Source organism: Protopterus annectens, chromosome 3.part0 (assembly GCF_019279795.1).
Source record: "Protopterus annectens isolate FY-2018-M chromosome 3.part0, PAN1.0, whole genome shotgun sequence".
Lineage (NCBI taxonomy): Eukaryota > Metazoa > Chordata > Ceratodontiformes > Protopteridae > Protopterus > Protopterus annectens.
This window is the reverse complement of record NC_056731.1, coordinates 1,870,408,050-1,870,430,602: the sequence shown is the minus strand read 5'-3', so window position 1 is coordinate 1,870,430,602 and position 22,553 is coordinate 1,870,408,050. Positions and strand designations below refer to the sequence as shown.

The window sequence follows — 22,553 nt, the reverse complement described above, 5'->3', positions numbered from 1 at the left end:
TAGGCACTTCCCATTATTCCTAACTATGAATTATATACAGTGTCTATATGTGCCATTTAAACAGTTCCCATCATTTCCACATATGTAACCTATACCAGCATTTCATGTAAGGGACTTTCTATGGAATCAACTACTGGGTAGGTCCGCACACTGCCAGCTCTACAGGCCATGAAGGTGCAAATCCCATGAACCTAGGTAACAAACTGCTTACAATGTTGTTTGCTGTTGTGTGTTACTGGTAATGTCACATAAACCTTGAAGGCAGAAATGCTGTACAACACTGCACTGGCACAGACATAAAACATTGTCAGACGTGTTTGGGGACTGATGACCCACTTCTGCTGGTTGTATACATCTGGCGGTACACTGTTATATGCTCCATAAACCTACAGCAAAATACCTGGAATGTAAACCATGCTATACAACATGGCACAATGAAATCTGTTACAGCAAGGAGAGACTGTAGCACTGCCTGACACATCTGTGCCAGTATCGTAAAATGAGCCAGGTGAGGAGTTACAGGATGTGGTTCTAGCAGGCCCTTATGCAATGCAGAAATGGGTGCAGTACATTGTGACATTGGCATACAGGAGGTGCTTGGTCCATAACTAGAGGCCGTGATACAACAGATACAGAACAAAACTGATACATGCACTGATACACCCAGACCATTTATTACAGTGCACTGACTGCCACTCTGTGCATTAGACATTACCATATCAGTATTAATCAGAAGGGTGGGGGCGAGGCACAGTCACCACCATTTTCACAGGTGTGTGTGTGGGGGGAGATCAAATTGGCCTGGGAGTGTAATTCTAGCATTGGTGGAAGAGTCACAGATGGTGCCTGTGGTTAAGGCACACATGGGGCTATGGAGTGCTACCAGTCATCTGACCATCAGCCACTAGTGTTGGCCATAGTATGATGACCACTCCCAAGCTGCTCTGCTCCCAACCCACTTGGATGGCATGTGGCCCACAGACTTACCTGCACCAAGACTCCACCCAGCAGGGAATAGACCTAGGATTTGCCCATGATCATGAGGCAGTGTAGAAAGCTGCCATTTTGCCTGTGTCTGGATTCTCCTTTCCCAGTGATGGACAGAGCAAGTATTTTTTCTGGCTTTCGCTTAAATTACTGCATCTCGACTGCATTTCACCTAAAAAACAGCTCTGCATATTGTTTTTACTGTACCTGTGTAGATTTTAAACTGTTAGCACTTTAAAAAGTTATTTTTGTTTAATTTAATTGTTAGGCTAACACACTCAAGTGCGCTAGCCGTTTTATAGCATTTACTGTTTGCTACTGTATCTTTTTCTTCTGTCTCTGTAAAAAAAGAAAAAAAAAAAAATATCCTTGTTTTCCCACTTTTCTGAACTAGAATAGTCCAGTCTTCAGATTTTGCTGATCTCTGGGCTTTGTCTTAGTTCCTGTGCTATCCATATCCTTATTTGGATAAGAGGAAGCTTCTTTGTTCACCAGTGGGAGTGGGGAGCACTGAGCAACCTATTTGTCCCTAGAGGAGTGGTTCCAGCCCAGCAACTTGTAGTTTATTGGCCATTTTGGGTCAATTCCTGGCTCTTTTCAACCCCCTGCTATAAAGCCTGTTTTTGCATGCTTTAGAGCGCTTTTGCGTGAATTAGCGCAAAGTTGCTCATAGAGCAGCATCGGGCAGCGCCGGATAATCAAGTTTAAAACTATTTCTGGCTCTGTAAAGTCTACTCTTCAATTTTTCCCTTAGAACTGCTCTACTTGCAATCTAAACAGCCTATACTCTAACTGAAAAGCTCAGCACTTGCTCCTAAAGCATTTTTATACAGGTAAAGCACTCTTAAACAAAAGAAAGTACTTTACTCACCTAAATTCCCTTGAGTACCCATTTCCCTATAGATCCTTTCTGACTCAGTTACACAGCAATCTTTTTCACTATTCTAGCATGTCGAAGGGTCAGTTGCTGGCGTCCTCTCCTGTTCAGCTGGTGAATCTGGGAATCTTGAGGCAATGTTACAATTGCCTCATGTACACAGACAACCCTCTCCTCCTCCCAACAAATACAAATATATGCGAGAGATGCAACTATATAGCCAAACTGGAGGCTGAGCTCTCTCAATTCAGTACTGGCAAGACCAGTCAGGAGGAGAAGGTAACCACGCACACCACAAACCCAGTCTCACATAGAACTATCACAACTGCAAACCAAACAAATAAACACACAAAACATACTCGGAGGCGCTGATTAAAAATCTACCAAAACAACAGAGGCCTCCAAAGCAGACACCCAAGCAACCGCCACCTCAAGACATAGCACATGCAACACATAGTTCACAAAGTCAGTGTGCTAAACAGTCACAGCCCTTAAGGCCAAACAACATGCCAGACACACTTGTAATAGGTGACTCCATAGTCAGACACACTGACGCCTGCTCACCAGACTGAACAAGGAAAAGGTCACAGTAAGCTGCCTGTCGGGAGCTAGAATCTGCCACATAACACAAACACTCAGGTCACTCTACAGCAAGTACAAATATGACTCAGTCATTGTACATGCCGCTGTGAACGACCTGAGACGTACCTCCCTGGACTACATGAAAAGAGACATAGAGGAGCTCTCTGATTATGTAGCCCAGGCCGGTATGACCCTGACCTTGAGCAGCATCTTGCCCTCACCAAGAATGATGCCACAGTACAAAGACAAAATGATCAGTTTTAACAATTGGCTTAATTACTGGTGTCATTCTAAGGAGATCCAATGTCTGTCTGCTTGGGATGACATGCTCGACAAGCCACGCTGCTTCGCAAGGGATGGCTTGCACCTGTCACCCCTGGGTTTCCGGATATTGGCCAAGGCTCTTGCCACCCCCATAGTGCCTTTTTAGGCAAGGCTCAAATGACAAACCTACCTCCCTAGAAAACACAAGTGGAAAAAAACTAAGGGTAATGCTGCTCAATGCCAGAAGTCTAAACCTCAAGATGCATGCCCTTGAAGCCCTCCTCAGTATGGAGAACATCGATGTCTGTGCAGTGACTGAAACCTGGTTCAAGGCTCCTGAGAGCACCCCAGCACTATCAGGTTTTACCTCATATCATGCTTTCTGGCCCCAAAACTTGGACCAAACCACAAAAGGAGGGGGGAGTATCCATATTCATCAAAGATACCCACACCTCCAGGTTAGTGGCAATGCACGAAGCATCGGAGACCATCCAGGTGCAACTAACCATAGGCAAAACTGCCTTATAGTTTGTAGCATGCTACAGACCACCCTCTCAAACTCAGGAACCCCACACAGCCTTCCTGAAGGCACTGGAGAGTATGAATGTCTCTCCAAATACCATCATATTGGGAGACTTCAACTACCCAAACATAGACTGGGAACATTACTCAAGCTCCAACACCCTAGCCCCCAAAGGTTCCTAGAATTCATAAACTCAAATGTGATGGAACAACTAGTCACCATTCCCACAAGAGGAGACAATATACTAGACCTGATCATCACAAACATGGGGACAAAATGCTCCACACCGGAAGTATATCCCTCATTGGTAAGATCAGACCATAAATTAATCTCACTGGAAATCCACATCCCGCCCCACCCCTGCACAAAAGACCACAGTGAAGAACTTCTCAAAAGCCAACTTCACACTTCTTAAGACTGAAGTGGTATCCTTCAAGGTCCCTGGGCCAGTGGAAACCACAACCCACACTGCTGAATCCTTTACAAATGCCTTCTACGGGCACCTTCAAGAATGCATGGATCATGCAATCCCAAATAAAACCAAGACCCATTCCCCCAAAGGCAGGCGCCCGGTCTGGTGGACCCCAGCCATAAACAAACTTTACAACAGAAGGAGGAAGCTACTACATGACAGAGCAAAATCCCTAAAAGGGAAGGCATCTCTGATCAGTGCTAGCAAAAAACTACGATCACTCATAAAATCATCCAAGGCCAACTTTGAGAGAAAAATCGCAAAAGACACAAAAGACCATCACAAGGCCTTCTTTAGCCATGTTAGAAATCTGGGTGGAAACTCCCAGATATGCTCAGAGTTAGTCCAAAATGACACAAAATACACAACCCACTGACGTTGCCAACATTCTGGCAGACAGGTTCAGTGCAAATTTCTCCTCCCCCTCCCCCCCAAAAGGAGAAATAACTATCCCAGCAGAGTGTAGCCTCCCTAACATCTCAGATGCCCAGGTGAGAGCCGCCCTCTCTAAAGCTAAAAACACAGCATCAATAGGACCGGACGGTGTCCCGGGCTGTGTGCTACATGAACTCCAAGAGGAACTAAACCCACACATAAGGCTGCTGTTTAATCTTAGCCTTACTACAGGATACATACCCAAAGAGTGGCATACGGCAACAGTGGTCCCACTTCACAAAGGCGGTGCTTCTACGGACCCTGGAAATTACCGCCCCATAAGCTTGACGAGCCTGGTCTGCAAAGCTATGGAGAAGATCATTATGGAACTCATAAACAAAGACATTGGGGACCTACAGACATTGAATCCTACTCAATTTGGCTTTGTCAAGGGCAGATCCTGCCTTTTGAACTTGGTCGACTTTTTTGAAACAGTCACTAAGGCCATTGATGAGGGTAAGGCAGTTCACACAGCCTACCTTGACCTTGCAAAAGCCTTTGACACAATACCCCACTCGGGCATCATAAACAAACTCACCAGCTTAAATGTAAACCCATATGTCACGAGATGGGTTGCAAACTGGCTCAAGGACAGAACCCACAGGGTCAGAGTTGCTGGAGCTATGTCAGACTCTAAGCCAGTCACAAGCGGTGTCCCACAGGGCTCAGTCCTGGGACCCCTCTTGTTCGGCATTTATTTTTCCGAGGTACAGGCAAACATAGGAGGACTGTGGCTGACAAAGTTCGCAGATGACTGCAAACTGGGCGCCATAATTGATACTCCAGCGGACACAAACATCCTTCAGAGAAGCCTCATAGAAATGGATAATTGGTGCCAGAGCCATGGCCTTAAGCTGAATGCCAAAAAATGTACAGTCATACCCTTTGGGAAAAACAAGGTACCCACAAATTACCACATAGGTGGTAATCCATTAAGTATGGAAGAGGTAATCAGGGACCTAGGGACCCAGGTTGACAGTAACCTCTCATTTGACACTCACATTGCCAAAGTGGTTAGGAAGACCTTCTATATTGCCCACCTTATCATGAAGGGTTTCACATCTAGATCAAGAGAGGTCATTGTGCACCTGTACTCTTCTCTTATCAGGCCAATGATTGAGTACAATGCCCCATTTGGGATGTATCTTACCCGACACCTGCAGCAGTTGTAAAGACCCCAAAAGTTCCTCACCAAGAGGATAAAGGGTCTTAAACATATGTCATATGCTGCCCGACTGAAAAAGCTCCAGCTCTATTCAGTCGCATACCGCCTACTCAGAGGTGACCTGTGCCTGACGTACAAGGCCATGTCCAATCCGGAATTAATGGACATGCTCCATCTCAGAAAATCCAAATCCATCAGAGCCACGAGAGCAAGAGACTTAAACCTCAACACAGAAATAAACAGGACGTGCTGGAGGGACAGATTCATAACCCAGAGGCTCCCTACACTCTGGAACAGAATCCCAATCCATGTTAGGCAGAGCCCCTCACTAACTCTATTCAAGAGAAATCTTGACGAGTGGATGGGAGATCGTAGGTTTACCCCGGGGGTCATCTCTGTGTCACTACTAGACAGAGGCACAGCAAACTAAACCCTAAATGGGAGTAGTATTCTCATCCTAAGGGGTGGTGAAAGCCACACACACTCTGGCTAGGCTTATAAATGCCCTAGGGCACATAGCCTAGTACGAACCTACGAACTTGCCCCGAATAGTAATGGGCACTTAAAGTCAGCAGTGGGTCTTCCTGGAAATAGACCAAAGTGACATAAAACAAAAGAGTAAAACGTACAGAGCTGAGGACTTGGGGGATAAAACACTTCTCGCTTCTCAGTGTTTATTAACAGACTTCCTGCTAATGAATTGCAGCAACTGCCAATCATCCTATGTGCAGGCAATATGCATACAGACAGATCTAATCCCTTCCACATCAGACACGACAGCCAATGAAAAAACAAAAAGGGCCATCTCTTCTCTCCAAATGGCTTCAGAAAATGCAGCTGAAACTAAATACTAGGAAAAATAAAACAAAAGCTATGACATTTGGAACCTGTCTATGTACTGTCACATTACTTGCAATAAGGAAGAGTGACACAGCTATCTACCTTCACTATCTATAAGTATGGACTCAGCCAGCACTTAGATTTTACAGCACCATATCAATGCAATACATTCTAGAATTATCCAAAAAGTCTTCTGCTACACAAAACTCTACCAGAAGTACAACTGAGAAAGAGATGTTCCATTTACAATGAGAATGTGCTTTACCTATTATTTTTGCTGCCTCAAAGAAAGGTTTATTTAACCTAGAAACATTTGGCAACCATATGCTGATTTACCAACCAAACTCTTGAATGGGAGTACCATTGTCTTACAATAGCAAAAGCCAAATGTCTACATGTAAAACAATGCCCTCAACTACCTCCAGGCTTACTCATATTCAAACTCATAAAACTATTGTTCTTATACTTTAGTCACGTAACACCAAGATGGTCCTAGCGTCACTTCCCCATCAGAATCCACACTCCAGCAGCATGTTGCTGACACTAGCTTCTGTATTTGCCTCAGAACTCTAGGAATCTCTGTCATTCATAATAAAAAGTGTTTAGTTTACATAGAATTAAAATTAAATGTTGACATCTTATCTACATGGAGACAACGTGTATCCCAAGGATTCAGAAAGAATCACACTGCACACATTAAGGACTGCAGTAAAAAGGCCCCATTTCTGAGATGCATTATGTTGCAATTCAGAAGTGGGAAAGACCACATTATTGGCTAATTTACATGCTTCCGAACTACAATTCGCTACCATGAGTACAGATCAGCACTTTGCTGTGGTAGTTAACACTGGTGGCAGTTGCGATGACCCACCACTGGACCAGTAAGGAAGGAGCCTCACTCTTCACCACTGGCAACTGTGAGGTATTCACTGGGAGGATAACAGGTACACACATTATTTCCAGATGCAGCTCTTGGCATCAAGTGCAATTTCCCTTAAGAGCACACAGAGACCACAATCAGTCTAGGGCTGGTTTCTGCCTCTTCCTCCATATCCCCAGTAAGACTCCCCACTGGCCCAGCTATAGAGTTGAGATCTCAGTTGAGTGACCAAGCCAAGACCTCCAGCACCTTCTCTGTCCAACCAACACTTTGTGTCCCTGTCCAAGTAGCTGACACACACACACACACACACCCCTGGGAAAGGCTGACACAGGTTTACTAGCTATGCCCCCTTCTGCCCAGACTATAAGGTAGTTACCACTGCCAGTCACATCCCTCCTGCCAGCTACCTTAAGGTCCTTAACAAAGGGCAACCCATTTTACTGTGTAATATTAATATTAATACAAATGGTAGTTTGACCAAGAGCAAGGCTATTAGGAGTCGTTCACACAGTGTCACCAAATATGCAAGTACTCTCAAAACTTAAATATCTCTACAAAGATCAGCCACAGTGAAAGGTTTAAGTATATGTAATAAATAATAAACAAACAAGACAATACTAAATATATATTCACTGTGACATCAAAGTTCAGAATCACAGGAAATATTTAAAACATTGCAGGGCAGGCTCAGACAAATAAAGAAAAATATCTGAACTAAGCTTCACCATATTCCTGACTGAATCTAAGATAATTATACTGTTCCTTAGAAACCTACTTCATAGACCAAGGCAGATGTGGTTAATAGTTCTTGTTGTTGTCAGGTCCAAGACAGAATGCAGAATGCTCCATCTCACTGAGACTTCTCAAAATAATATATAAAATACTACTTCTGGGATAGCTTGCAGAATGACATCATTTCTGGTCACATGACTTCTAGTTCCCAGGCAAAACCCATATTGCTGGCAGCTGGGAGCATTTAGCATCTACCTGTAAAAATACACAGACAAGGGTTTTTGGTCAGATCTTTGGCAGCTGCTGGAAATCTTAGAACTGCATTCCTTCATGCCTCCAGAGTAGCAATTAGTTCACCCCAAAGACAATACAGAAAACTTCCTAGTACAGACTGTGTCTCTAGCTGCATTGAAACCTGAGAGATAGCTTCTTTATGACCTAGCCTATAAAGTGATTTAATTTCCAATATTTTTCTACACTTTGCAGGACTGAAGTTAACCCTCCAGTTTTCTCTGCTAACATATACATTTAAACAGTTACAACAGTGCATGTACATTTCTGTTCTCTTCCAGTAAGGCACACTGTGGATACATTTTAAGCACAAGTACTTTACAAATACATTTTCAACACAAACATCTGTACAAAGCAGTTTGATATATATACATGACATACAGTTCTAATACATTTGTAACACAAGCATGTTGTATAAATTAGTTTGATATTTACAAATGACATATAATTATTTACAAAATTCCAGTTAGCTGTGCTGGTAGTACCTCCTTTCATCACAGCAGTCACATTGCGTTACTGCAGGTACTCCCTCATTTACTCTCCTAGATACAATACACAGACACACACAGAGACAGAGACAGACACAGAGACAGAGACAGACACAGAGACAGAGACAGACACAGAGACAGAGACAGACACAGAGACAGAGGCAGACACAGAGACAGAGGCAGACACAGAGACAGAGGCAGACAGAGACAGAGGCAGACACAGAGACAGACACACACACACACAGAGACAGACACACACACAGAGACAGACACACACACAGAGACAGACACACACACAGACACACACACACAGACAAACACACCCATACCTATACCTGTGTTATGACAAAGTCCCCAATGCCTCCTTGTTTCAGCCCTCATAAAATCATAGATGATTAAAGTCAGTAGTAAATGCCACAGTTTTATAATCTTCAGTAGATCCGTGGTAGTGCAGAAGCAGTTATACTTCTGACTTTCTAAGTTTATAGGAGGAACCATGAAATCCACCTCTGATTTTGTCCCAACATTGCTTTTGGCTTCATCTCGACTGTAGGCACTGCAAGGTTTACAGTATATGGCACACCTAATGTCCCAGTCCTTCTCACTTATATGTGATAAACGTTTGCAGGCCCGAGATCCTCAGCATATATTATCACTGCTGTGCTAACCTATCAGTTGGTGCAGTGAGAGTATGTTAACGCTGACTCTTACTGTGGGAAGGATGCAGGGTCTGTATTTCAGAAAGTTATGTCTTTCATATTAGTTCATTGTCCATTGCTTCGAATATCTGCTGCTGTTGTATAAATTGTTCAATGCCTTGTACACACCTGGCCGTAGTGAAACCAGGTAATCTGCATTGGTGCTTTACTCAGGCAAACAAATGTTAAATAAACAAACATAAACAGAAGCCTCATCTGTTAAATCATAGGAAAATGGCAGTAACCTTGTAAATGTACCTCACTCACAATTTGTAAACAGCAAAAACAACTTTCTCCATGTAAACGAGTCTACCTAATGAAAGTGACAGTGACAATGCGAAGTAATATTAAAGTAAATGCACTAAACTAAAAGATGAACAAAAACATACGGACTCGAACACTCAGAAACAAAGTCACCCATCACACAAACCAATAAATATAAACTTCCAAAAGTCATATAACAAATCATTCAAAATGTAGACACATCTCAGTGTAAACTCACATTAATACATCACTGCAAATACTAACATCAGTATAACAATACCGTGAAAGAAACTGTATGTGTAACACATACTTACTGGCAAATATTATAAATAGATCAAGAACTCTGAAATAAATAATAGAAATGAAATGTCAAAGTTTTTGTGCCTGTAAAAAGCACTTGATGTTGACCATCTCATTGAGACCTCACCAATAAAATTTGCCAAAGACTTCCACGGCATTCTAAAATTATCTTAAAATTGTCACTAAATAAACTAGCGTCTCCTTGCTCCAAAACATAAAAAGAAAATTTCTTACTATCAACACAAGTCAATGAATGTCTGCCTAGGGCATTAGAAGGGTCTTTTTTCTTAATAGCCAAGGTGTGTTCATAAACCCTCCTATGTAAAGCTCTAATGTTTTTTCCTACATAGAAATAAGAATTACAGACAGCCACATACACCACATTTGATGTCTGGCAAGTGTAGTGCCCCTTAGCCCAAAATGTCCTATTAATATGTTTAAATTCAATAGAAGATGAACCCATAATGAATCTACATTGTCGACACTGTCCGCATGGGTAAGTGCCTGGGTTGTCAGCTTTCAACTTATAATCTCTGCTGTCACTTTCAAGAATGGATTTAATATTGACTGTCTTTTTATAAGTGATCAATGGTTTGTCTCCCAGTGTCTTAACTAAATCTGGATTGCCTAAAATAACCTTCCAGTTAACAACAAGGAAATCTGAGATTTATTGATCTATTTATAATATTTGCAAATAAGTATTTTTTACAGAACGTTTCTTTCAAGGTATTGTTATACTGGTATTGGTATTTGCAGTTATGTATTAATGTGATTTTACACTGAGACGTCTTTAAATTTTGACTTATCATGTGACTTTTGAAATTTTGTATTTATTGGTCTGTGTGATGGGTGACTGTTTCTGATGAAGTCCAGTTGAATTAAAAGTGGATGAAAACGCTAAGTGGGTGTCTGGATTATTTTACTGCATTGTCTACAGTATTCGAGTTATTTTGGTTTTTTGGTGGTGTCCTTTATTTCTACAGTATGAACAATAACATGTTAGATAAATATTCTTAGATTGTATACATATTGATTCACCTTCAACACGTGTATGTTCAAAGCATTGGTTTTACAATGTGGATCTACAATTTCTTGCACGTCAAAAAACAGATAGAAATTAAAATACTTACAGAGCTAATGAATGCTAGGCCATTGGGAAGGATCACAACGTCCTCAGACCCATAGTCTATAATATAAAGAAAGCAAAACAATAGAAAATTAGTACTTAATATAACTAAAGGGACTTAGCTGAGACATTAACTTATTGTGGTTGTTCTGTATCATGATCTCTGCAGGCACGCCTTGCAGGTTGCGTCTACTACAGATTTATTTGTTAATATTACCTCTCCTTTAGTGTTCACAGATATACATTTTGCAGGTATTTAGCAATCCTACTGCCACAACCAAGACATCACAAGAATATATTTAAGTTGTGTATATGTTGCTTGCTCAATCAGTTTAGACCGCTTTATAGATTAGCCTACATGCCTGAAGTCATGACTCCTCCACTTGTATATGGAGCCAGCTACATGACAGACATTGTGGTCATAGGTTGGTACTAGGCTATTAGCCCTAGGGCCTATACAAGCCTAGCCATAGCAATTCCCTGGCTATTTCTTCCCACACTATTTACTTCCCTGGACCCCTGTCTAGCAGGGTGCCGGACGTGATCCCCGGGGTGAATTTCCTTTCTCCCATTCAGTCATCAAGGTTCCTTCTGAAGAGGACCAAAGAGGCGCTCTGCTTGACATGTATGGGCAGTCTATTCCAGAGTCTGTGGAGTCTCTGGGCCAGGAAAGTACAGTTTTGTACCTACCATAAATGTAGATGTAAACATAGCAGGATAAGTAGTCAGCAGTCAGCAGGTATATTTCAAACCCCAGGTGTTTTACCAAGAGGGAAAGAGAGGGAGGAAACCTGAACTGCAGCTGTAATAGCCCCGAACATCTACATTTTATGGTAGGTACAAAACTGTACTATGTTCACTGCAGTGGCAAAGCCTGCTCTGGTTCTGGAGTATAAAGGCAGATGGTAATGTTTTGTGAAGGTATGTACAGAACTCAAACTAAGAGTTGATCTGATTTTCTGAATGGCTTGGTTCTGTCTAGATACTACTTAGGGCATAAAGGAAGGGTAGTACGCAGGGGAAACCCTGTCCTGATGGAATATGAGGAATGGCCAGCTGGTTCAAAGGGAGGCAATGTCAATTTTTCCAGTACATAGTTAAGGTCCCAAGCTGGTACTGGTTGTTTTAGTGCCGATGATGTTAAGGAATTTTCCCATGCTAGACTTCGAGAGTTTTCAGCTGACTGTGAAGAGTTTTTTTTGTTGTTTTGCGTCAGCAGTGAGGTGTTAGAGGCAGGGCCCAGGAGGGTGTGTGTGGCTCCTCCCTCAATAGTGGATACCATGTTGTCTCGGCCAATCTGGAGCAATCAGTATCATCCTCAAAAGCACCTTGGGCAGCAGAGGGGTAGTGGTGAATGCATAAACTGGACCGTGTTGTCATGATGAATGAGAGGGCCCACTTTCCAAGCCAATTGATGATTTTTGGGGAGGCAAATAGGTCTATGTCTGGCTTTTCCCATCAACAACAATCTGCAATACCTGTGGATGTTTCCATTCGTGGGTGTGGGTCTGTGTCATGTCTGCTCAGTGTGTCTGCCAGTGTGTTTCCCATTCCTGGTAGGCCTGGAGGCCTGGAGTCTATTTGTCTTTCAGAGCTAGATTCAAGAGTCATGGGTAATCTGCACAAAGGGTATGAATGGAGTCCCTCCTTGTTTGTTTATGTACCACATTACTGTGGTGTTGTCTGTTCTTCCTTTGTTAGAAGGGAATTATGGAATCTCACTTCTAAGCTGTGACTGTGTTGAGACCATAGATTTTTAGGTACCATTGAAGTTTCCTCATGTGCAGCTTTGCACATGGGATTAGAAGAATGCAAGATGCCATGAATCCCAGAGCCTGCAGGATTTTCCTTGCAGTAAGCCTGGTACTTTTGCAAGTATTTTGAAATAATGAGATAGTTTGCCCTTGTTTTTCGTTAGGGTAAGCCCTCCTCTGGGTGTTGTGTCAAGTTGGCACCCAGGAAGGTAATTTTCTGAGAGGGTGTTAGTTTTGATTTCTCCTTGTTGATGGTGTATCCCAGAGAATAGTGATTTGAACCTGCATTTGATTTTGTGGTAGTTTTGCATGCCTCTCATTTTTGGAAGAGTGTGGAAATGAAATTTGTAGCCTCTGTTTATTATGTCCAGAATCCATTTGTCTGTTGTGACAATATGCCAATTGTTTGCAATAGTGCCAGTTTTTTTCTCCCAGTGCTGCTGCCAGTTGAATTCTGCTTGGATGGAATGAGGGAGTCATTGAGTCTGCTTTCTGTACTGCTGAAAGGACCAGTTTTTGATGGCCAATTCCTGCTGAACCTTGGTGGCTGAACCTGTAAGAAAGCTTAAATATCCTCAGCATTACCACCAAAAAGAACATCCTTATGTAATGGTGCATCCAGAATTTTGCTTTCACCTGATCTGGAAGATTTCCATGCATGTCTGTGAATGACTGCTCCAGTGGCGGCTGATCTGCTGGAGGCTTCAAGTGCATCATAACCATTTTGTAAGGTGTGCTTTGCCACCACTTCTCAGCACTATCATCATATCCTGTAACTCTTTTAAATCAGGTTGTTCAGGTTGTGACATTTTGTTTTTAATTGTGATAACAGAAATTGCTGATATCTAATCATATGGAACTGGCAGTTTAAGGCTCTCTAGTGATCTAGATTCCTCCTTAGGGGCCTTGAGAAATAGTTTCAGGGTCTGCATTATGGCCTTTATAGAGGAACTGATGAGAATTAGGAACTCTGTAATACCTATCCTTAACAGGTGCAGGAGGCAGAGAATCAGGATTTAAACAGGCCTCTATACATCATCCAAAACCTCCAAAACAGGAGGAATAGCCAAAGGTCTATGCTGAGGTAACAGTCTGAAAAGTCTTGGCCTCCTAATGGAAGTGCTCTCGCAAGGAGTGTAAAGTTTCCCAAATGAAAAGGGGATACAGAGGGAATGGACTGCTCTGCATCCAATCCTCAAAAGGTGAATAAGATTGTTCTTCAGCATCAGAATGTTCTGATAAAATGGATTCTTGGTCAGAAGGAGGAGAATCCTCCTCTCCTGGGTCTCTTCTTGTCCGAGGGGCCTGTGAGCCTCTGATAAGAGTGATCAGGTCTTCAGCCATTTCCCAGGTCTCGGCCTTGTGTGGCAGCAGCCTAGAAAAGTTTAGCTGATTTTTTTTTTTTGTAAGGGATGGATGGAGAAGATGAATGAAGGCCTAAAACACCATGGGTGGATGTAGATCTATCCACATTTGTGAGTTTGGGATAGGGATCAAGAACCAGCGGTCCTCACTGAGAACCAGCCCCTGTCCTTTTTTCTTCGCTTTCTGAAATACAATTATTAACTTTTTTGACATCGGTCTGAGGCAAGAAAAGATGGTTCCAAAATTTTTCGTATTCAGGAGCTGGCCAAAAAGACTGGAGAAGATGGCGTCGGCTGTGTCTTTGACCAAGACTTTGGAATTCCCATATGTAACTACTGCAGCTGTAATGCACGATGAACATCCTATCCCTCCAGCATGTTTTGTTTATTATGATGACAAGGTTTAGATCCCTGGGGCGTGTGGCTCTGAGGGATTGGGATTTCTTTAAGTGTAGCATGTCCAATAGTTCTGGGTTTGACATAGCCTTGCATGTTAAGCAGAGATCGCCTTAGTGTAGACAATATGCGACAAGAGTATAGCTGGAGTTTTTCAAGGTGGTCAGCATAGGGCATCTGCTTTAGGCCTGTGATTCTTTTAGTGAGGTATTTCTGTGGCCTTTCCATTTATTCTAGATGTCTTGAGAGGTACATACCAAATGGGGCATTGTATTCTATAATGGGTCTAATGAGGGATGAGTACAGTGGGACAATGACCTCTTTTTTTCTGGATGAAAAGCCCTTAGTGATGAGGTGTGCCACATAGAAGGATTTCCTGACTGTTGTGGTGAAGTGGTTATCGAAGGTGAGACCACTGTTCACCTGTGTCCCTAAGTCTCTTATCACACTTTCGGTGTTTAGTGCACTGTCACCTATGTGGTAATTCATGGGTACATGCATTTTCCCATAGGGGATAACTATACATTTCTTGGCATTGAGCTTGAGCCCATGGCTCTGGCACCAAGCATCTGTTTCTGTAAGGCCCTTTTGTAGAGTATCCACATCTCCTTCTGTAATACCTCCTGTAATATGGAAATTACAGAATAAAGGAAGTAAACTGTAAATACAGAAATGATGCATATGTAAATACATAATTTATGCTACACTGATGACTGGGCTTAGACCAGCTGGGAAAAGACCCTCTAGGTTTATAGGTAGTTAATAAGCATGCAGTCCAGGACACATAGCCCACCTAAATAACTGCCACCATAGCCAGCTTTAGGCACCAGCGATCCCTGCGGTCGCTGGGGGCACCCAACTACAACAAGTTATCTTATCCTGATATTTTGTAACATGTCTGTCAAACTGGCAAAAGCTAGTACAGCAGTCTTGTATACTTAATAAATCAGGTGGGTAATAACTCTTTTTACATCTCCTTCAAAATTCAAAGATCTCCAGTTATAGTAACAGTGTTTTTAAGTAACAGGCTTCACAATTCCATTAAATATTTTACCACTGACATAATGCCCCTGGCTTATTTAAGGACTGTTAGACACCCTCTCCACTTAGACTAAAAACATAGCCAACTTTAAGTATCTACAACACCTGTGGCTACAGGGGGGGGGCATCATCCCTGACTATGTGGGGGCCCCACAAAGCTGCTTTTGGTTGGAGAAAAAAATGTGTTAATTTTTGATTACACTCTAACCTGAACAGGACTGTGATATAACCCGGTTAGGATAAAGATGATAATGAACATGAGCAAGGTAAGCACTAGCGAGATCAGCAGCCCAGAGTGACCACAGAGTGACCAAGGTAAGCACTAGAGAGATCAGTGGCCCAGAGTGACCACAGAGTGACCAAGGTAAGCACTAGAGAGATCAGCAGCCCAGTGACCACAGAGTGACCAAGGTAAGCACTAGAGAGATCAGCAGCACAGAGTGACCAAGGTAAGCACTAGAGAGATCAGTAGCCCAGAGTGACCAAGGCAAGCACTATCAGTAGGCCACAGTGACCAAGGTAAGCACCAGAGAGATCAGCGGCCCACAGTGACCAAGGTAAGCACTAGAGAGATCAGCAGCCCAGAGTGACCACAGAGTGACCAAGGTAAGCACTAGAGAGATCAGCAGCCCAGAGTGACCACAGAGTGACCAAGGTAAGCACTAGAGAGATCAGCAGCCCAGAGTGACCACAGAGTGACCAAGGTAAGCACTAGAGAGTTCAGCAGCCCAGAGTGACCACAGAGTGACCGAGGTAAGCACTAGAGAAATCAGCAGCCCAGAGTGACCACAGAGTGACCAAGGTAAGCACTAGAGAGATCAGTAGCCCAGAGTGACCAAGGCAAGCACTATCAGTAGGCCACAGTGACCAAGGTAAGCACTAGAAAGAGATCAGCAGCCCAGAGTGACCAAGGCAAGCACTATCAGTAGGCCACAGTGACCAAGGTAAGCACTAGAGAGATCAGCAGCCCAGAGTGACCAAGGCAAGCACTAGAGAGATCAGCAGCCCACAGTGACCAAGGTAAGCACTAGAGAGATCAGTAGCCCAGAGTGACCAAGGCAAGCACTATCAGTAGGCCACAGTGACCAAGGTAAGCACTAGAGAGATCAGCGGCCCAGAGTGACCAAGGTAAGCACTAGAGAGATCAGCAGCCCAGAGTGACCAAGGTAAGCACTAGAGAGATCAGCAGCCCAGAGTGACCAAGGTAAGCACTAGAGAGATCAGCAGCCCAGAGTGACCAAGGTAAGCACTAGAGAGATCAGCAGCCCAGAGTGACCAAGGTAAGCACTAGAGAGATCAGCAGCCCAGAGTGACCAAGGTAAGCACTAGAGATCAGCAGCCCAGAGTGACCAAGGTAAGCACTAGAGAGATAAGCAGCCCAGAGTGACCAAGGTAAGCACTAGAGAGATAAGCAGCCCAGAGTGACCAAGGTAAGCACTAGAGAGATCAGTAGCCCAGAGTGACCAAGGTAAGCACTAGAGAGATCAGCAGCCCAGAGTGACCAAGGTAAGCACTAGAGAGATCAGCAGCCCAGAGTGACCAAGGTAAGCACTAGAGAGATCAGCAGCCCACAGTAACCAAGGTAAGCACTAGAGAGATCAGTAGCCCAAACTGACCAAGGTAAGCACTAGAGAGATCAGCAACCCACAGTGACCAAGCTAAGCACTAGAGAGTTCAGCAGCCCAGACTGTCTGATCTCAGTGCAAACCATGGATATTAAGAAGAGCTAATGCTTCTGATTTTCAGGGATGGCTCCTCTTTCAGGGAGTTTTATAAATACTAGCAGAGCACCACATACTGCAACTCTCAATGTCTTTGCTGAAGAATTCTGCTCAGTGCCAAAATAATAGCAGAATAAAGGTTCAAAATGAGGAACACATTTTAAATATTACTCTAATTCACTCGAAAGTTGCTAGAACAACACATTTAACATCAGCATGCATTTTTTGGACAGCTGGAAGTAGGTTATATGGTGGGCTGTGGATTGTGTAGTCATTGTTTCTTACACTTTTCAATCAAACCTCAGAAGTGTACAAAGAAAGTTCCTTTAGCTTCTGTAGGGGCAGTATTACTGCCTAGGAGCAACAAAGCATAGTGCATTACTGCAAGCATTACTTTTCACTTTCCTCACAACCACACATCAGGCATTTATATAGGTGACTGCCTTTGGGTGTTGGGGTTGAGATATGAGGAGGCATGTTATGTATGTATATGTATTCAGCAGTCACTTGAAATACATGACTGTGGGTATCAGCACCTCTGCTTTCATCCCAATCTAACACAAGAGGGGATGCATAGGCAGTGACTGTCCTTTTGGGGGGATTAGGGAGGCAGGAAGTATTCCCAAACAGTATCTGTGTATCCTCACAACAGTTGGCTTAATAGTATATTGTGAGCTACAATTTTGTCACATTTTGGACATTAAGGCCTGGACACAACGTATGTCTTCACTGAAATAAAAACAATTAAAAAAAAAAACAAATTATTTTTCTTACTCGTGTTTTTGTTTAGGTCACTGTTGGATTAAAAGGTTGGGAAAACGCTCTAAAGTGCATCCCAGAGCATATATAATCCCTACGACTTTGGGGGGCACCGGCTTAATTGAGCTATTTCCCAAATGGTTATTACTGTGCATTCTTGGTCAGGAAAGGTGTGTTTAAAGGATGCAAGGAAAACCAAAGCTGAAAAGCAACAATGAAATTCTTTCCTTAATCATAATTTCTGTTCAAGCCATCACTGGATGAAAAGGTCATATAAAAAAAACTTGAAAAGCATTTCAGAGCATATACAAAAGTTATGGCTACTTGAAAAAGCTGAAGAGAAAATGGAAGATAAAACTAATGTGCATGGTGTGGGGAGCTCAAGATGGGGAGAAACAAAGGCGAGCACTGGAAGATGTGTGTGCTTGGGAGGGGGGCTGAAACAGTAGGCAGAGCATATGGGTGCTTTTCACCTAAATCCAGCCCTGTACACAGAGTTGTTGTAATGTATCATTGTTGCATCTAAATGCCAGTAATTGATAATGTCCCTTTGTGAGATGGGCCAACATAGTGCAGTAGTATATAAGCCTGTTGTAAAGTAACATTGTAGTTACAGGTCAGTTTGTGTGTATTATTCCTAAAAGTTTGCAGCATAAACTAAAACGGTGCATAGGAGGGATGGCAGGCTGATACTTAGGCTGGAAGTGCCCAGGGGCCCCTAACTTGACATTTGCTGAGGGCTCCCAAAATGTTATTACCAGCCCCAACTGCCACAAAGCACCATCGCGTTAAGTTACCTGTTCAAGGTCACACACTAAGCAAATGAAGGTGGAAAGATTCAGATCACGTACTCTTTAAAGAAGCAGCACATCACTAACAAGTCAGAGGTGTCCTTTGTGCTAACTGCTAGACCCAGGCACCCAGAAGAAATGCTCCATCAGTTTTTATTCAGTAAAGCAGTACAGTAATTTAGCAAGAGAACATTTCTTCAGACTGAAGATATCTTCAGCAATACATGAATGTTACCAGGCTCAGGCAATTTGTGTGAGGATCAGACTAACGGACATAGCCGGCCTTAGGCATGTTGCCTAAGTAGGGGCACTTTTCCTGTATTTATTTGGTGTAGGTAGACCAGAATGGGGGCACTGGCTGGTGCGGTGGGGGCGCTGTGGAGCCCTTTTGCCTAGGGCACCAGTTGACCTAAGGCCGCTCCTGCTAACAGATGCATGCTTTTGCCTACTGATGTTATTTCCAGTGCTGTAGACTTTGGCAGATCATTGCAAAACATTACTGCTTTACAATATAATTTGATTTGTGCTAACAGTTTACTGACTTCAAGTGTCTGAGAAGGAGCTTGCCCCCCTCCACCAAAAAGTGGTGCAGTTCAGCTGTCAGTCAAGTATGAGGGGCGGTATTACAGTATGCTCTGAACAATAGGTGTGTAAAGGAAAGTGATAGACACATGTGGAAAGCCAGCAAACCAAATGTAGGAGGAGTTTACAAATGTAAATATGATGGCAGTATGATGCTTATCAGGTAACCTCCTAGGGCAAAAATTTTGGACAAAGCTGAAACTAGTGGGAGGACAAAGGTGCAAGATTAGGGAAAGATTTTAAATATTGCTCTAACAAACTTAGAAAGTAGCTAGAACAGGTTTTGAATTAGCATGCATTTTCTGAAGGATGTTATATCTGAAATTTAAATGTTTGTCATTGTTTAGTAACTTCAATCCTCAATAATTTGCCAGAAAATTAGAAATCTTAAGAACACAACAAAAATCCGAAGCAAAAATCTGGACAGTCTGCAAAATATTGGACAGTTGAGCGGTATCATATAATCTAGGGGATGAGTTTTGCCAATTGTTAAGTGAGAAGTGAAATTCTGGTGCCTAAAGATGAAATAAAATGATTGGGTGGGGTGCTACTCCCCCATTATGTATGAGTAGTACTGTACCACCCTTCCAAAGTGATAGTGTGACAGGAAGAGAACCAGGCACTAGTTTGTTCTCAATGACGGATTCAAAAAAAGATGCTGAATTTCATCAGCCATTTGATTTGGAGGACGGTTAGAAAAGTGACCCTAACCCTCTGGAATCTTCCAGTTCAGATACTTCTCCCAAAGACCTTTGAGGGAAAAATGTAAATGTGAAAAGTAAGCCCACTTGCCGTCCCCTGATAACAGTGGTGCCCTTGTTTTTAAGTGGTCTGTAGACAGTTATGCGAGTAGAATGTTCTTTCCACATATGCTCTGTAAAAATCAGAGTCGCACTCTACCAGATTGCTAGTAATTGTAGTTTCACAGTAATATAGTCAGCAGCAGAATATAACAGCAGTACATACAACTGTCACAGCAGCGCACTCATACTGGTATACACACACTCATACTGGTATACAGTACCATAATATGTCAAATAATTAAAGGTATAAAAGCAATCCAATATCCGAGTACGTCTTGAACCGAAACTTAACCGAGAGCTCTATTCTCAAACATACATATTATACTGCTTCTTGTTCAGCAATCATCCTCGGGTAGCTGTATGCACCCCTTTCAACCCTGATGCCCAGGCCTTGTACCATCCAAGCAATTATTTCAGGTGCCTAATGGCCTGTTCTCCATTGCTGCAAAGTCTTTGCATTGTATTGAGAAAGCACATGACATTCCCTTGAGGAAAGCACAGGTTTCTCATGAGAGCTGTTATTCCTGCATGCATCATGCTTAGCCTGAAGGTTATTTAAAACTTTGCTTTACTGTGAAAACAGCTTTTACTGAAACTGTATGTATAAAATGAAGGCACAGGCCTGACTTTACATTTTCACACCAATGCAAAGTCTGTTCCACTATATTTATTCTAGGTTATGTCTAACAAAAAGAAGTTTTGTACTTACCATAATGTTCCATGTTAGTAATCCATCTCACCCTTCATTCTTTACATATGGGATCGGAGACGATCCTCTGCTCAGACTCGGCCTATTTACAAGCTGGAAGACTTCTGGTTGGCTTGTGGCTAGGTAGGTATCCCATGGTGCACCAGTACAATCACCAGATCTTGTTTGCTGCTGACTAGAAAAAAATAAACAGCCCACAGAAAAAGCCAATACTAAAAGGTCTCCATAAATAATGAAATTGGTATGATGGTCTCCAGGTACTTCCAGGATGGGGGCAGGAGGGCAGGTTCGAAAGAATAAAGGGTGAGATGGACTACTAACATGGAACATTATGGTAAGTACATAACTTCTTTATGTTTAGTAGTCCTATTTCACCTTCATTCTTTACATATGGGACAGCGTCCCAAGCACCTTATCATTGGGTGGCTCAAGGAAAAACACACCTGAGTACGGTGGAACCAAAGGAAGCTCTACCCCTGGAGAATAAATCCAATTTGTAATGAGTAATAAAAGTGTGAGGGGTAGCCCACGTAGCAGCTGCACAAATATTGTCAAGTGGAACCCTGGCTTGAAAGGCTGCAGAGGTAGATTGAGATCTGGTAGAATGAGCCTTGATTTTAAAGGGTAAAGGTTTGTCCTCAGAACTGTAAACATAAGCTATACAGCTAGAAATCCAGTTAGAAAGAGTCACTTTTGAAACTGGTAAGCCCAAGCTGGATTCGGAGAAGGAAATGAACAATTGATCCGATTTTCTAATGTCTTTAGTCCAGTGCAAATAAAAAACGTAATTGTCTATGGACATCCAGTTGGTGAAACCTGTACTCAGCTGCACTGGAGTGGTTCGGAAAGAAAACCAGGAGCGCTATGGACTGATTTAACATGGCCTTGGAATAGACCTTGGGAACAAAGGAAGGGTTAGTACGAAGGGACATCCTGTCTTTATGAAAAATCTGATAAGGTGGTTTAACAGACAAGGCCTGCAATTCTGACACCGGTCTGGAAAACGTGACAGCCACCAAAAACAACGTCTTCCAAGACAAGAACTTCAAGGAACATGAATGAGAAGGCTCAAAGGGCGGAGATGTTAATTTTGATAATACAAAGTTTAAATCCCGAGGCCACAGGCTCCTGAACCAGAGGTCTAAGCAAAGTGGCACCTTTGAGAAAGGATTTGAACAATTTATGAGACATCAAGTTGGAATCTGGAAACCCCAAATGGAAATTGACTGATAGTGGCAGCCGCAGATCCTTGATGAAATAGTTCAGAGAGAAATTCCAAAACCACGGGACTGGAGGCAGTGACGGGGTTAACATCCATTTTCTCCACCCAAAGAGAGAATCTTTTCCATTTACTGGAATAAAGTTTCCTTGTTGAAGGTTTATGAGAAGACGTAAGGATATGAGTCACGGAAGGCCAGAAGTCGTGAAGCCTGACTATGGATGGAACTGGAGCAGCCACTCTGTCAAATTGAGGGTGTGTACTGAAGTATGAAGCGAACCTGACATGTGAGTCAACAGGTCTGGAACTGGGTCCAGAATCCAAGGATCGTCCAGAAGAGGCCCGAGGAAGGGGAACCAAACCGGATGAGGCCAGTAAGGAGCAATGAGGATCAACTTGCTACCCAGCAGTTTCACTTTCTGAATCACCTTGGGAATGAGATGAAAGGGAGAAAAAGCATACAGGAGACCCAGGGGCCAATCGTGAA

The 22,553-nt window shown here is 42.9% G+C and overlaps 1 protein-coding gene across 2 annotated transcripts in view; it reads right to left on the bottom strand.

Annotated features, from left to right (window-relative positions):
* The window catches only part of LOC122797136 (serum paraoxonase/arylesterase 2-like), a 695,627-nt gene that overhangs the window by 207,958 nt on the left and 465,116 nt on the right, over nucleotides 1–22,553 (bottom strand). For both annotated transcript variants that reach the window (XM_044065936.1, XR_006364032.1), the window contains exon 3: nucleotides 10,932–10,987. In XM_044065936.1, coding sequence (XP_043921871.1) covers nucleotides 10,932–10,987 — 56 coding nt within the window. The remainder of the gene's footprint in view (nucleotides 1–10,931; nucleotides 10,988–22,553) is intronic.